We start from the raw sequence: 15,539 nt of genomic DNA on the forward strand, positions 1-15,539 counted from the left end.
TAAGAACTGTTACTATGAACAGTTTTGTATGTTGGAGAAACTGAGGCATGGAGAGGTTAAATAAGTTGGCCAAGGTTTCTCAGTGAATACTTGGCTTCCCCAGGGTTTGAACTGATATCTGACTCCAGTGTCTACGTTCTTTACTACTTTTTGCAGTATAAAAGGAAGCGACTTCTTTTCTTTTTTTTTTTTTTTAAAGATTTTATTTATTTAGTCATGAGAGAGAGAGAGAGAGGCAGAGACACAGGCAGAGGGAGAAGCAGGCTCCATGCAGGGAGCCCAATGTGGGACTCGATCCCAGGACTCCAGGATCACACCTGGGCCAAAGGCAGGCGCTAAACCACTGAGCTACCCAGGGATCCCCAAGGAAGCAACTTCTCAGGGTAAGATGGGTCTGCCATTTCTAGGCCACCTGACACTCAGAGCTTACCCCAGAAAACAGGGATCATTAAGTCTCATGCTAGTTTTCACCAAATAAAGATATGATGATTTGCAGGGACATGTAAGAGTCGAGGTGGTAAGCAACTTGGGGAGGTGGGAGGAGATAGCAGCTCAGTGGTAGATAGAAAAAAAGAGACATAGGGGGCCCTGGACTTCTCATTCTAGCACAAAGTAGGAACCAAAAGGTATTATATATATATTTTAAAAATATATAGTGTGGCTGTTATAACTGGCTTAAGAAATAAAAGTTCATTTTTTTTTCACATAAAAATAGAAATAGATGGTTCAGAGCTGGAACAGAAACTCAGCAGCCAGGGAGCTACACTCTTTTTGTTGCTAGGTTTCCCTCAATATGCAGCTTTCATTTAGTGGACCCAAATGGCTGTTCCAGCTCCCATCATCACATCCTACATTCCAGTTTCCAGGAAAAAGGAAAAGGGGAAGGGGAGAGAATATTCCTTTTCTTTAAGGGAAGGAGGGATAATACATATATCATTTCTACTTACATCTCATTAGCCAAAATATTGTTTACCTTGCTACTCTGTTATACTGGACTTATTTTATCTTTCTTTAAAGATTTTACTTATTTGAGAGAGAGAGAGAGAGAGAGAATGCACAAGTAGGGGGAGTGGGAGAGGGAGAAGCAGGCTCCCAGCTGAGCAGAGAGCCTGACATGCGACTTGATCCCAGGACCCTGGGATCATGACAGGAACTGAAGGCAGATGCCTAACTGACTGAGCCACCCAGGTGCTCTGGGTTTATGTGTTTTAAAAATCTTATCTATATCATAACAAAAACAGAATTTAGTACCAGGAGATTGCAAAATTTTGTACCAGAACTGCAAATATATGACATTGGCTTAGTGTAGAGATTTTCAATCAGGGATGATTCAGCAATTCTACTCCTTTCCCCCAGGACATTTGGCAAAGTCTGGAAACATTTTAGGTTGTCTTGAGTTGATGGGAGATATTATTGGCATCTACTGAGCCAAGGATGCTGCTACATATCCTATAACACACAGAGCAGCCCTGTAATGCACAGAAGGATCAGGCCCCAAATGTCAACAGTGCCACAAGTGAGAAAATCTGGCTTAGCAGGAAGTGGTAGGACACATGGACACGTGCTGGAAAAGTTGGTAGCTCATGTTTTGCTATGTTAAAACTTGGTAAGATTGTTGATTACAACATGGGCAGAGCCTGTAGCTCTAGAGGAAATGGTTTAAAAAATTTTGAATTTTGGAGTGTGTTTACTGCTTCCTGCTGTTGTCAGCACAGTCCTGTAAAAACAAGAGACGGACTCAGAATGGTCAGCCAGTGTGTAAACAGAAAAAGGAAAACATGTGCTGAGTGAAAGAAGTCAGACACAGGAGGTCTCATATTGTATGATATCTTTTACATGAAATGTCCAGAATAGGCAAAGACAGGAAGTAGATTAGTGGTTATGGTCAGGGGCTGGGGGAGGTGGATGAGGAGTGACTGTTTAATGGGCATGGAGTTTTATGTTGGGGTGGTAAAGTGTTTTGGAGCTAGATAGTGGTGATTGTTGCCAACATTGGGGATGTAAGATAGAAAGCTCTCCTGAAGGAGAGTTTCATGAAAGAGAGAAAGAGAGAGATGTCATCTGGAATTTTTAAGCATATTAAGTATATTTGGATGAACTTGTGGCTATGGTTATTTATCACAGATGGAACTGACCAGAAATCAATAGACTGAAAGGCTACTCACATTTTGGAAAAAATCTATTATTGAAAAAATTACAAGCATGGCTTCTGTTAAAAAGAAAGCCTGTGATTGTTCCAACCCCGAAACATCTCTGGCTCTAAGTTGATACTGGCAGGAAGTAAGCTTTGAAATCTGCATGCTCCTTCCTCAAGGTTCCATTTCTTATGTCCACCTAAAATATATTTTTAGAGAAAAATGAACAAGGAAGACCTTTGCTGAGGCAAAGCGAGAAATCATGGAGGACAATGGACAAAGAAATTTCTCCAAAAGAAAAGAATGAAGTGGGAAAGTGAAACTTTCAATCTATCCTTAGCTTATCCAAATTTCCATCATGGCTAAATACATGCATCATGTCATAGTCCAAAAAACACCTTGCATCCTGAGAAAACCACTCCAAAATTGCACCTTGTCTTTTCCTAAGTTTTTCAGTAGTTTTGCTTAACAATCCTCAAATGGATTAAATTTTGGGCCCTGTGGTAGGCAGCTTCTGACATTACTGGCAAAAGTTTCCACCTCCTGGTATATACTTCCTTGTGTAACCTACTCACCTTCAGTGTAGGCTGGACCAAGTGACATGTTTTAATGAGTAGAATATGACAAAAGTGATGGGATGTCACTTCTGAGATCAGATTGCGAAAGGACTGTGACTTTTGCAGTCTTTGACTTGTCTCATTTGTCTTATTTTTCACACTATGACGATATGAGTTGCCATGTTGGAGAGGCCCATGTGGCCAAGAGCCTGTGAGGAACTGAATCTGCCATAACTTGGTGAGTAAGTCTGGAAGCAGAGCCTCTCTCAGTAGAGCTTTCAGATGAAACCAGAACCCCAGGTTACATCTTGCCTTCAGCTTTGTGAGAGACCCTATAACAGAAGACTGAGGAATAATGTTATTTCAAGCCACTGAGTTTTGGGATAATTTGCTACATAGCAGTAGATAACTAATACAACCATACGTTGCTGACTCCTTAAAAGAAAACAATGTACTCTTGAAATTTTTGCAATGCTGATTCCTACAAACAACCATAATTAAAAACCTACTTCAGGATGCCTTGGTGGCTCAGCAGTTGAGCATCTGCCTTCAGCTCAGGGCGTGATTCCAGAGTCCTGGGATCAAGTCCCACATCGGGCTCCCTGCATGGGGTCTGCTTCTCCCTCTGCCTATGTCTCTGCCCCTCTCTCTGTGTCTCTCATGAAAAAAAATAAAAGAAACACTATTCCCCCCACCCCCCACCAATTAGAATATTGAACAGAATAACCTTACTTTTGTGGGGTTAGTTTTAAAATATATATCAAATATTGGTTCTGAGAGTTGGTTCTCTGAAGGTGAGACTCTCTTGTATGTTAAAAAAATTCTCAGCTCTCAAATTTATTCCTGAGTTTTTCTTTTTACCATTAAAAACTGAGATAAAATTGACATATAACTCATGTAAGTTTAAGGGGTACAACATATTGATTTGATACATTTGCATTACAATGTGATTGGCTAACCAACTCACATTGGCTAACCACTGTCACATTACCAAGTTATCATTTCTTCTAGGGGTGGAACAGTGAAGATCTTTTCTCTTAGCAAGTTTGATTTTATAATATAGCTTTGTTGTCTGTCATTACTGTACTGTGTATTAGATCTCCGAGCCTGATTTATCCAAGAATTGTATGTGCCCTTAAACAAAATTCTTAATTTTCTTGAACAAAAGGAACTTACTCTATTCCCAGAGAAAGAATCTTTAATATTCTGCACAGAAGGATTTGTCCTTTGCTAATGACCATGGGCTGCTCTGTGTCAACTCTTTCCCCTCCATTTACTAATGAGGGTCTTAAATCCTCACTCTCCTATTTGAATCCCATCATTGCTTATTTGATGTGTATGGGGGAGATAATTTACTGTTTGGTTTGCTGACTACAAGGCCATGGAATCTCTGCATTTGGACCTAATGGAGAAAACTGAGCATCACCCAGAGGTCCTGGAGTATGATGGGACTTTGGGATGTCACCCTACATGGAAAGAAGGATGGATGAAATAACTACTCTCAAATGTTGTATTTCCTTCCATGATCTGCAAGAATTTTTGACTCACAAACCCAAAGAAGCAGAGAGTAGAATGGCAGTTGCTAGGGGCTGGGAAGACAGGACATGGAAGAGATGTTGATCAAAGGATACAAGCTTTTAATTATGCAAGATGAATAAGTTCTGGATATTTTGTGCACAGTATGGTGACCATAAATAACAATACTATATACTGGAAATTTTCAAAGAAGGTATATCTTAAGTGTTCTCACCACATACAAAAAAAAAAAAAGAAGAAAATTGGTAACTAAGTGTGGGGTGATGGATATATTAGATTGATCATGATGATCATTTCATCACACATATGTATATCAAACATTAAGTGGTACTTGTTGAACATATACAATTTTTATTTGTCGATCATACCTCAATAAAGCTGTTAAATTTTTTTTGACTTTGAAGATGATTCTGAGAAGCACTTAATTTAGTCCACAGTTTCTCAACCTTAACACAATTGACTATTTTCAGTCAAGTAATTCTTTGTTATAGCGGGGGTTGCCTTGGACACTGCAGGACACTTAGCATCCCCTACCCCTTGCCCTTAGTTGTGACAACCAAAAATGCCTCCAGACATTGCCAAATGTCCCTGGTTGGGGGCAGAATTACTTCTGATTGAGAAACTGTTTTCATCCAACCTCTTTTGGATAAAAACTACTGTTTCAGTTACTTTTTTTTTTTTTTTTTTAGGGATGAAATATTTTTTCCTATTTTATTTTTTGTTTCAAGTTTTAATTCTCATGAATTTAAATTCTAGTGTAATATTGGTTTCAGGAGGAGAAATTAATGATTCATCACTTACATACAACACCCAATGTTCATCATAACAAGTGTAATCCCTGACACGATAATATGATGACACCCACTTTATGGTGTCACTGAGAGGCTTACTGGGTGCCCATGATGTGACCTGGGGCAGTAACTGAAATCTCAGCTTGGAGGCAAGAGAGGGGATTATGCAATCGCTGTTGTGGAATACTGGGTGAGCAGAGTGACAAGCTGGGGCTGTATCAGCAAAAATGAGGGTGGCAGATTGCAATCCAGAGTGTAAGACATTGTATGCAAAAGAAGTATCTGCATCTCTATGCAAGGTTTTGGGGCTTGATGGATCTTTGTCCAAAGATGCAGGGGAAGGGACAATTCCCAGCCCCAGGAAGCATCTGCAAGAGACTCAAAAGTCAACAGGGTGGTGGCAGCTCTGTGCCCTAAAGGATATATGGACTGCACCTAAGGGGTTCTTTTTTTGTCATTGGCTTCAACCAATAGAGAACACTGGTCAATGGAGAGAGCTGGGTAGGGGCATGAATTCCTCTAGCATCCACAGGGCAGCACTGCAAGGCTGGCTGCTTTTGATTACCTTGTCCCTTCAGATTTAGGAGTGGCAAAGGTGGCTCTCCACAATTACCAGCACCTTGGTACTGTGCTTTCCATTGAGGATTTTCTCTATCCTGCTTACACCTTTGCAAATACAGTTGATTCTCATTATATTTGTAGTAGTTATGTTCCATAACTCTGTGTGTGTGTGTTTGTGTGTTTGTGTAGTGTTAATAATGGCAACCAGTGGGGGGAACCTGCGTTCATTTAAGAGAACAGAGGGGAGCTTCAAGTTTTGCCCAGAGTGTAGACTTTAGAGCAGGGATTAAAATTTTAGCTCTTCTGCTTACTAGCTGTGTAACATTGGGCGGCCACCATTCTACAGGCCTTACACATTATCCTTATGCCAAGCCTTTGAGCGCTGTAATCCTTTCCATTTTATAGGTGAAAGCACTGAGGCTAGAGAGGAACAACGACTTGCCCAAGGCTACACAGTTGAAATTGGGGAGCTGGCATTTGAATCTCAGAAATCTGGTGCCCAGATCCAGCCTGTTAACTCCCAGGATACAGTGCCCATAACGTGTTGTAGGGTAAGTGACTGATATACAGTAGGAGCCTAATAATGGCAATCATTGTCATTTTTAATCATAGTTCTGCTAGAGGATGCTTAAAGGGAGGGTAGGTCAGGCGAGAGGGAGGGCCACTGAGCTGTGAGTGGGCGGGATGGCCGGGGCAGGGGGAGAGGCTGTCATTTCGCTGCAGCATCCGACTCGACGCGCGGAGGCGTGCGCGGATCCCAGTCGTTGACCAGACGCTGCGCCTGCTCGTAGCACACGTGCGGGTGCCGCTGGCGGAGGCGCAGGCGCACCACATTGTAGTCCACTTCATACCCGGTCTTCTTGCAGTTGAGGCTCCCGGTGAGGTTCTTGTGCGTGGCGAGCAGCTCCTTCAGGTTTTTTTCCACGTGCGAGATGTGGCGCTGCAGCTTGTCAGTACCCTGGGGAGGAAGCGGGACCGTGCTGGGGGCCGGGCACTGTCTGGGGTGGACTACCGCGCCGGGGCCAGGTGTGCGTGTGAAAGGAGCACACCTTTAAGAAAGGGCAGGCCTCAGAAGGGGAGGGGCACACCCGGGCCACGTGTGCTGGCGGAAGATCCCCCCCCCCCATCCTCCCCCTTCCCGGGAAGGAGCACAGGAGAGGGGGGACTCGCAGAGATTGGGGGCAACGTTCTCCGGCCAGAGGCGCTTTGTAGACAAGCCCGCGACAGGGCGGGGCCGAGGGGCGGGGCGGGAGGCGGACGCACCTGGAGACCCGCAGGGCTGACCTGGGATGTGGGGTGCATCTGCGCAAGGAGTGCTGGGAGGAGCTAGGCTGAATGAGGGCGGTATCAAGATGGAGTGAGGCGGGCACTTTTTTGATAGAGGTGTGGGTATCAGAGGGCCTCCTCCAGGGCGGCGGTGGGAGGACCGGCGGACCTGGGTCAGGTGTGCTTGAGGAAGCGGTGTTACCATGATGAGGCTGTGCCTAGAGACGGCGGGGAGGCTCGGAAGGGGCCAGGTGGGAACATACCTGAGCGAGGCGCGAGGCTTCGGGCAGCTGGGTGCCCACGTGTCTCTGGTACACCCGAACCAGAGGTCTATCCAGTTTCTCTCGAGTCTCCAGGTGACTTTTTGACAGAGGACCCTGGCAGAATGTGGTATGCGGAGCAGTGAGGCTCAGGCTAGGCGAGCAAGCCCGGCCCCACCCCCGCACACTCTTGTACAAAGCACACCTTGATGAGGCCCCGAGTGATGTACATTTCCTGGTTGAATTTCGTGCACCGATGGATAGTTCCCCTCATGAGTCCTAAGGTCATATTCATTCTTTCCTGGGTGAGTGAGAGCACAGAGGGACCACGCTGGCTTCCTGGCTTCTCTCTGCCCCGTGTCCCCCTCTCTGTCCTCTGCAGTCCACCCTAGCCTCGCGCCGCCAACTAGCAGTCGCCGCACCCACCTTCAGCTCCAAGGTCTCACGCATCTTCTGCGCCAGCGAGGCGCACACTCGATCGCTTATCAGTTGTTGTTGCTCCTGGATGGCCTCCTCGTTCTTTGCCATTTCTAGCAAGGTGTCCTTGGACTCCATCAGCAGTCGCTTGGCTTCGTACAGCGCCGTGGCGCACTCTGCGGGCAGGGAGGGGCATGCGTGGAGAGCCAAGACCTCCTTTTCCTGATCCTGGCTTTCTGAGTTCCCCTCTCTATCCTCAGGTTGTGTTGGGCCCTGGGCGAAGGGGTTTATGGAAGGATTTGGAGAAAGTCCAGAGGAGGGGCTGCTCATCTGAGATTGACTGAGGGAGTGCTCACTTGCAGGAGTGTGCAAGGGGAAGAGCTGATCAAAAACATGGTCCCAGGGGAGATGGGCTCTCAGCGCTCTCACTTGGTCTAGGGGCGCAATTCCCCAGGGAAGGCAGTGGCTGAGAAATAGAGGAGGATTGGGCACCCAAGGGTACCTATGATAGTGGGCTCCTTTCTGTGGGGGCTTACCTGGGGTATAGGTGCCCACAGGGTCGGGGGGTGGCGTTTTCTGGCCCTGAGTGCGGGGGGAAGGAACGCGGGACAGGTTCACCCAGGAGTGGCGGCCAGCCTGCTCCAGAACCTTATCCAGCGGCTGGTTCATTAGGTCCACAGCTTGGAGCCTGTCCTTACAGCAGAAGGCCAGAGTGTCACGACAGGAGGCCAGGGCCTGGAGGCAAGGTAGCAGAGAGAGGCAGAGAAAAAGGCAGAGTGTGAGTGGGGAGGTTCTCCCTTTTCAATTTCAGACTTTCTTGAAGGATTTTTCAGGACTCACCAGATTTAAAGGAATGTGACAGTGACCTGGGGGTGTGGTGGGGTGAGCTCAAGGAAGGTTCTGCACCACGGACAGTGGTGTGCCAGCTCCTAAATTTCCTCCCCCAACCCCATCCACCACCCCATCTGCCTCTTATTTGAGTGTCTTTATAATATGCACTCTGTGAGGGCAAGGCCATTTCTGTCCTCTTCACTACTTTGTTCCAATGCCAAGCAAGGTGCCCAGACACCAGGGCACTGGATTAGTATTTGTCAAATAGATGAGTCAAAAGCACACACAGGTTACCAGCTAACTTTAACCAGTCCCAGGGCTCTATCAAACTCAGCTGCTCTTTCACCTCCATTAGTGCCCTCATAAAGAAATCTTCATTGCAAGGGTTAAGGATATAGTGAGACCATCTTTGGCTGGAGCTGACAAAGACTGGGCACATATTACAGTGTAAAGAACTAGGCTCAAGACACTTGAACTGAATCTATAAGGTAGTTCTCCCATTTCCTGGTATATATCCAAAGAAGATCAGGATTTCAAAGAGATAGTTGCACTTCATGTTCATTTCAACATTATTCACAATAGCCAAGACATGGAAACAATAAAAATGTCTCTAGGCAGGTGAGTGTATAAAGAAAATATGATATATATACTATTGTAATATTAATGTGTTAATAATCAAAACATTGGGCAGCCTGGTGGCTTAGCGGTTTAGTGCCGCCTTCAGCCCAGGGCATGATCCTGGAGACCTGGGATTGTGTCCCACGTTGGGCTCCCTGCATGGAGCCTGCTTCTCCCTCTGCCTGTGTCTCTGCCTCTCTCTCTGTGTCTCTCATGAATAAATAAATAAAAATCTCAAAAAATAATCAAAACATTGATATAGTAATATATTATAAATAATTCTATAATAAATAATATATTATAATATGTAATATTTCATACAATATATTGTTAAACAATATCATATATAGAAATTACACATAATATGATTTAATATATAATTATTATATAACATATAATTATATTTTATATCATATAGAAGCTATAAAAATTTATAATAATAAATTATATAATTATAATGTAATATATAAAATATAATATAATTATAATATACTATTATATAAAATAATATAATTATATTATATAAAATATAATTATAATATGTATTAAAAAGATACTTAATGTAAATGTCCATTTATATTATACATGCTATATATTATTATATTACAACATATAGTATATTTTAGTATATATAGCATACATAATATAGTATATGTAGTATATAGCATATTGTTTTTTTTTTTTTAATTTTTTTTTATTTATTTATGATAGTCACACAGAGAGAGAGGCAGAGACACAGGCAGAGGGAGAAGCAGGCTCCATGCACCGGGAGCCCGACGTGGGATTCGATCCCAGGTCTCCAGGATCGCGCCCTGGGCCAAAGGCAGGCGCCAAACCGCTGCGCCACCCAGGGATCCCTATAGCATATTGTTATAGAATATATTAATATGTAATATAACATAATTGTTTATAATCTAATAATAGTAGAATTTATATTTATATTAATTATTATATAATTATATAGTATGTATATTAATAATATAATAGTATATGACATGTAATACATAATGTAATATGTATATAATAAAATATATACAATGGAATATTTAGCCTTAAAAAGGATACCTTGCCATTTGTGACAACATAGATGAGCCTTGAGGTTCATTATATATATGCTAAGTGAAATAAGCCAGATGCAGAAAGATCTCACTTGTATGTGGAATCTAAAATAGTCAAATTCGGAGTGCCTGGTTGGCTCAGTGGTTGAGGGTCTGGCTTTGGCTCAGGTCGCGATCCAAGGGTCCTGGAATCAGCGCCCTGCATCAGGCTTCCCACAGGGAGCCTGCTTCTCCCTCTGTGTCTCTGCCTTTCTTTGTGTCTCTCATGAATAAACAAAACCTTTCAAGAAAAAAATAAAATAGTCAAATTCATAGCGGCAGAGTGTAGAATGGTGGTTGCCAGTGCCTGAGGGGGAGGGAGAAATGGGGAGATGTTGGTCAAGGGGCACAAAGTTTTTGTTATGCAAAATGATTAAGTTCTGGAGATCTAATGTAGAACAATGTGACTATGGATACCAATACTGTATTTTATAATTGAAATTTGCTAAGAGTTTGGATCTTAAGTGTTCTCACCACACACATCAAGCTAACTATGCGAGGTGATGGATATGTTAATTACCTTGATTATGGTGATTATTTCACAATTTACACATATGTCAAATCATCAAGTTGTGTTCAATATACATGATTTTAAATTGTCAATTATACCTCAATAAAAATGGAAAGCAAAAAGACGCCTGAGCTGAAACCACAGCCCTGCCCCTGGCTAACTCTGTGCTTTGGGTGAGTCTATATCTCTCTGAGCCTCAGTTTCCCCATTTCTAATAAGGGGATCTGTGTATGTATTTCACAGGAATGTTTTAAGAAATTAACTCAGTGGGGGCACCTGGGTGGCTTAGTCAGTTAAGTGTCTGCCTTTGGCTTAGGCCATGATCCCAGGGTCCTGGAATGGAGACCTACATCACATCCGGCTCCCTGCTCAGTGGGGAGCCTGCTTCTCCCTCTCCCTCTGCTGTTCCCCCTGCTTGTGCTCTCTGGCTCTCGCTCTCTGTTAAATAAATAAATAAAATCTTAAAAAAAAAGAAGTTAACTCAGTGACTGCATAGGGTTCAGCAGGGGTGTTCATTGTTATTTTGGGGTTCACTCCATCTGTCAAAGCCTCAGTTTCTCTACTGCACCAAATGGAAATATAGTGAGTGTCAGGGCAGAGTGGGTAGGGGTATGGGTTGAGGGATTACTGTGGCTACAGTCCCAAATGTCAGAGTGGTCTGCTAATTCAGATTCGCCTCCAGCCCTCCTCACTTGGCCCTAGGTGTTCCCAACCTTGAGCAGGGCCTCTGATTTTTCCATATCTTTTTCCATCTTCCTCTTCATGCTCTGTAGCTCCTCCCTCTCCCAGGTGAGCATGCTGTCAGCTTTGTCAGGGACCTAGAACAGAAGGAAAGAATCTCTCACACTTTCCAAAGGGGGCTGGAGGGAGATTTCTCCTTTCAGGGTAGTAGAGGTTTGCCAATTTCATAGACTCTAGGCTTGGAGAATGGAGTTGGGGGTGCTGTCACCCTTTGGGAATCTCACTCTGAGAAGGCTTTATTCTTTCAGAGGCTTTCACTTGGTGGGGGAGGCCTTACCCTTTAGAGAGTGGGGCTGGGGGCTTCTCCATTTTATAGGTAGGAGTCCAATGAGATGGGATGAAGTGACTTAACTTGGGGGAAGGCTGTTCTCATACCCTGGGCCTCGGGGGAGTTCACCTTCATTCATGATGGTCTTATCCTCACTCCTTGGCTATATAGGGATGATGAGGGGGTTGCCTTTTTGGGTTCTTACTATCTGGATTTCGGGGCTGGGCGTAAGAATTCCACCTGGTGTATGTATAGTGTGTGTATTGTAGTGTGTGTGTGCGTGTGCCTGTGTGTGTGTGTGTGTGTGTGTGTGATTTCTTCCTAGGGAGGCTAGAATGTTCCTCACTTTTGCAGTTGTGGTCTGCAGTTTCACTTTAGGGGAAGGATCTCACCAGGGCTGAGACTAGGGGTCTTATTCTTTTCTTTGACTGGGGACCTAGCTCTCAAGTGCAGTGGCTTGGAGTCTGAGGGTCTCAACTTGTTGGCAGGACCTGTTTCTTTCTCCTGAGAGGACGTCTGGGGAGGGGTTCACACTGTCTGAGACTATGGGGCAGGATTTGGGTTTAGTAAAACATTTTGAGGAGGGGCGCCTGGATGGCTCAGTTGGTTAAGTCCCACTCTTGATTTCAGCTCAGGTCATGATTTCAGGGTCCTGAGATTGAGCCCCGCATGGGGCTTTTCTGCTCGGTGCAGATTCTGCTTATCCCTCTCAGTTCCCCTGCTTGCTCTCTTTTTCTCAAGTAAATAAAGACTTTAAAAAACAAAACAAAACAAACTCACAAAAATTTTGAGGAGCGTTTCATGTATTGGGACCAGGACATCACCCACTTTCCGGGGAGGGGGGTTGGGTGTGTTTTCACTGGGGCCATTGAGGGTTTCCTGCCCATGGACAGGTCTCACTCTCTGGGCCTGGGGGCTGGGTGGGTGATTTCATACCTGGGCTGGGATCTGTGATTACTCTTTGGGAAGAGTTTCATCTAGTGTGATTCAGAGTCCCACCTTCTCTCCTTGGCTGGGGGACTGGAATAGCTTCTCTGGGGCAAGGGGGCTTGGGGATCCTGTCCCCTGGGCTCAGAAGGAGGGAGCGTCATCTTGTGCCCTCACTCTGTGGGGGCTGGGGCCTGGGGTGGAGGTGGGTGGTCTCTCTACCGTCCCGGAGCTGAGAGGCCTGGGTCTCCGCGAGGGTGGGGGGATGGTCCCACCTTCTCAGACTTGGGCCTGTAGCCCCGAAGCTTGCAGCTCTGCTGGTTAATGAGCAGGCCTTTGCGCACCTCGCTGAGCCTGCGGTCCGTAGCTTCCCGCTGGCGAAGCAGCAGCCGCAGCTGCCCATTGATCCGGTGCTGCGCGCGGCACAGGCGGGCGGCTGCGAGGCGGGCCCCTCGCGCGTGCGCGTGCACCACCTCTGCGGTCTGCAGGGCGCGAGCGTCGCGGTGCATGGGCAGCGGCAGGCGGGCGTGCCAGGCGGGGGGCTTCATCTTGCCTTTCCACAGCGTGACGCCCTCGCCCGGCGGCGGCTTCTCCACGGTGCTGCCGCCCTTGAGCATCTCCACGCGGAAGCGCCAGGGCAGGATGTAGGCAGCGCGGCAGAGGTGGCGCGCCACGTGCGGGTCCCTCACGCTGTCCTTGGGTTGCCACATGGTCACTGCCTCCTGCCCGCAGCGGTCGGTCAGGTGGTGCGCCTTCTGCGTCATGGCTTTGGCCACCTCGCGCCATGCGGGAGCCCCTACGCGCGTGTCCTGGCGGCGCTCCGCTGGGGGTATCAACACGGGCATGGTCCCTGCTGGCTCTCGCGGGGTGGCCCGGGGCCCCCACGAGGAGGGGCAGGGACTCCCGAAGACGCGCCAACTCCTTCCTGGCTTGAGCAGTGAGTGCAAACGGAGTGCCCATCACCATGACGACGGTGGCAACGGCGCAGAGTTCCATGGGTGGGGGAGGGGAAAGGCTACAGAGAGGGTGCACCGTGTTAATGCTTTGGGACTTGGCCACGTTGGCTTGGAATTCTGGCTCCTTAAGAAGGCAACCTCATCTAGCACATCTCTCACTAATGCTCTTTTTTTTTAAGATTTTATTTATTATGAGAGACACAGAGAGAGGCAGAGAGACACAGGCAGAGGGAGGAGCAGGCTCCCTGCGGGGAGCCCGATGCGGGACTCGATCCCAGGACCCCGGGATCACGACCTGAGCGGAAGGCAGATGCTCAACCACTGAGCCACCCAGGCGCCCCTCACTATTGCTTCTTACCCCCAGCAAGACAGTCCTTCTTCCAGCTCTTGGGAGAGGCTAAGCTCTTTCCCGCCTCAGAGGCTCACAGTCGCTGTTCCTTCTGGTTAGCATACTCCCTTCCAGTCCTTTCCATGGCTGGTTCTTCTCCAGTCTTCAGAACCCAGCTTAAATACCACTATGTCAAAAGACTCTTAGTACTATATCTAACTCCAACTCTTCTTTCCCATTATTCGGGATTTTTTTGTGCAAGACACAGAGACAGAAAAAATGGCCTCACAGTCAGAATCATACCCCTTGAATATAAAAAATAGTGAAAGGGAATAAAGGGGAAAGGAGAAAAAATGAGTGGGAAATATCAGAAAAGGAGACAGAACATGAAAGACTCCTAACTCTGGGAAACTTACTAGGGGTGGTGGAAAGGGAGGTGGGCGAGGTGTGGGGGTGACTGGGTGATGGGCACTGAGGGGGGCACTTGACGTGATGAGCACTGGGTGTTATTCTGTATGTTGGCAAATTGAACACCAATAATAATAATAAAAAAGAATCATACCCTTTCCCCCAAAAAGGCATGCAGTGGCTCTTGAGAACATCATGGCTACTATTGCAGAACTCCTAGCTGTATTGTCTCTCTTGGAGGCTGCCACTTTAGCCACCCATGGAATGTGTTCTCTGTGGCATCTGCTTCTTTGCCTTTCTGGTTCCTGGGGTCTTAACTGGGCTGCATCTAATTGGTTGCGTCTGTGACACATGACCATGCCTTAGCTTCCAAGGGAAGCTGGGAAAGTGAGTCATTTCTGAACTTCCTGTTTCTTTTTAAAGATTTTATTTATTTGTTAGTGAGAGACACACAGAGAGAGGCAGAGACATAGGCAGAGGGAGAAGCAGGCTCCCTGTGGGGAGCCCAATGCGGGACTTAATCCCAGAACCCCAGAATCACCACTTGAGCCAAAGGCTGACTCTCAACCACTGAGCCACCCAGGTGCCCCAGAACTCCCTGTTTCTTTGGCAGGAATGAGAACTTTATTTTCTACTGAGACTCATCTGATGTGGATTTCCCTCAACATAGGAAGCAGATTAGAGTCTGGGGAAGACAAAAGAGATCTGCCCACCATCCCTCCTCCATGATTCTCCATCACATCACCTTGTTTGTTTCTTTCTAACAGTGGCATTTTTATGTGAGCATTTGGTGGGCACCTCTAACTCAATAGGTCCTAAACCAAACCTTTGATTAATCTCCCTGATCTTTTCCCCCACTAGTATTGCTTGACTTGATAGTTGGCCCACCATCCCCGCCACCCCCCTCCCAGCTGCTTTTATTAAAAACTTAGAAGCTTCTTTAATCTTTCATGTCTGCATCCAACCCATCAACAAGTTCTGCCAGCCTTACTTTTAAAATGTATCCCAGGAGATCCCTGGGTGGCTCAGCAGTTTAGCGCCTGCCTTTGGCCCAGGGCGTGATCCTGGAGTCTCGGGATCGAGTCCCACATCAGGTTCCTTGCACGGAGCCTGCTTCTCCCTCTGCTTCTCTCTCTCATTCTGTGTCTCTCATGAATAAATAAATAAAATCTTAAAAAAAAAGAAAAAATGTATCCCCCAAATATTCATCCTTTTTTCCATTGTTACCACTATTATTTTTTTGGAAAGATTTTACTTATTTATTTAGAGAGAGACAATGTGAGTGTGGGGAGGGGCAGAGGGAGAGGGAGAGACAGATTCTCAAGAGACAC

General features: G+C 46.1%; 2 protein-coding genes across 2 annotated transcripts in view; one reads left to right on the plus strand and one right to left on the minus strand.

Moving 5' to 3' along the window:
- Window positions 1-6,164: 6,164 nt before the first annotated feature.
- Window positions 6,165-13,470, minus strand: TEKTL1 (tektin like 1). Its single transcript, XM_072786950.1, has 7 exons — window positions 12,792-13,470; window positions 11,294-11,398; window positions 8,060-8,258; window positions 7,533-7,699; window positions 7,312-7,407; window positions 7,110-7,223; window positions 6,165-6,538 (listed from the first exon to the last, which is right to left on the minus strand). The coding sequence occupies exons 1-7, from the start codon at window positions 13,359-13,361 to the stop codon at window positions 6,290-6,292; spliced, it is 1,500 nt and encodes a 499-aa protein (XP_072643051.1). The 5' UTR covers window positions 13,362-13,470; the 3' UTR covers window positions 6,165-6,289.
- Window positions 6,313-15,539, plus strand: part of SLC1A6 (solute carrier family 1 member 6) — a 44,434-nt gene continuing 35,207 nt past the window's right edge. Inside the window, exon 1 of the mRNA XM_072786948.1 lies at window positions 6,313-6,458. The gene's annotated coding sequence lies outside the window, so the exon portion shown is untranslated. The remainder of the gene's footprint in view (window positions 6,459-15,539) is intronic.

Source organism: Canis lupus, chromosome 19 (assembly GCF_048164855.1).
Source record: "Canis lupus baileyi chromosome 19, mCanLup2.hap1, whole genome shotgun sequence".
In the NCBI taxonomy this organism is placed as follows: Eukaryota; Metazoa; Chordata; class Mammalia; order Carnivora; family Canidae; genus Canis; species Canis lupus.

Coding starts and splice junctions, on each gene's coding strand:
- TEKTL1 (XM_072786950.1), bottom strand. CDS start 13,361: ATGCCCGTGTTGATACCCCCAGCGGAGCGCCGCCAGGACACGCGCGTA. Junction 7,408..7,532: donor GTGAGACCTTGGAGCTGAAG/GTGGGTGCGGCG, acceptor TCACTCACCCAG/GAAAGAATGAATATGACCTT. Junction 7,224..7,311: donor TCACTCGGGGCCTCATCAAG/GTGTGCTTTGTA, acceptor ACATTCTGCCAG/GGTCCTCTGTCAAAAAGTCA.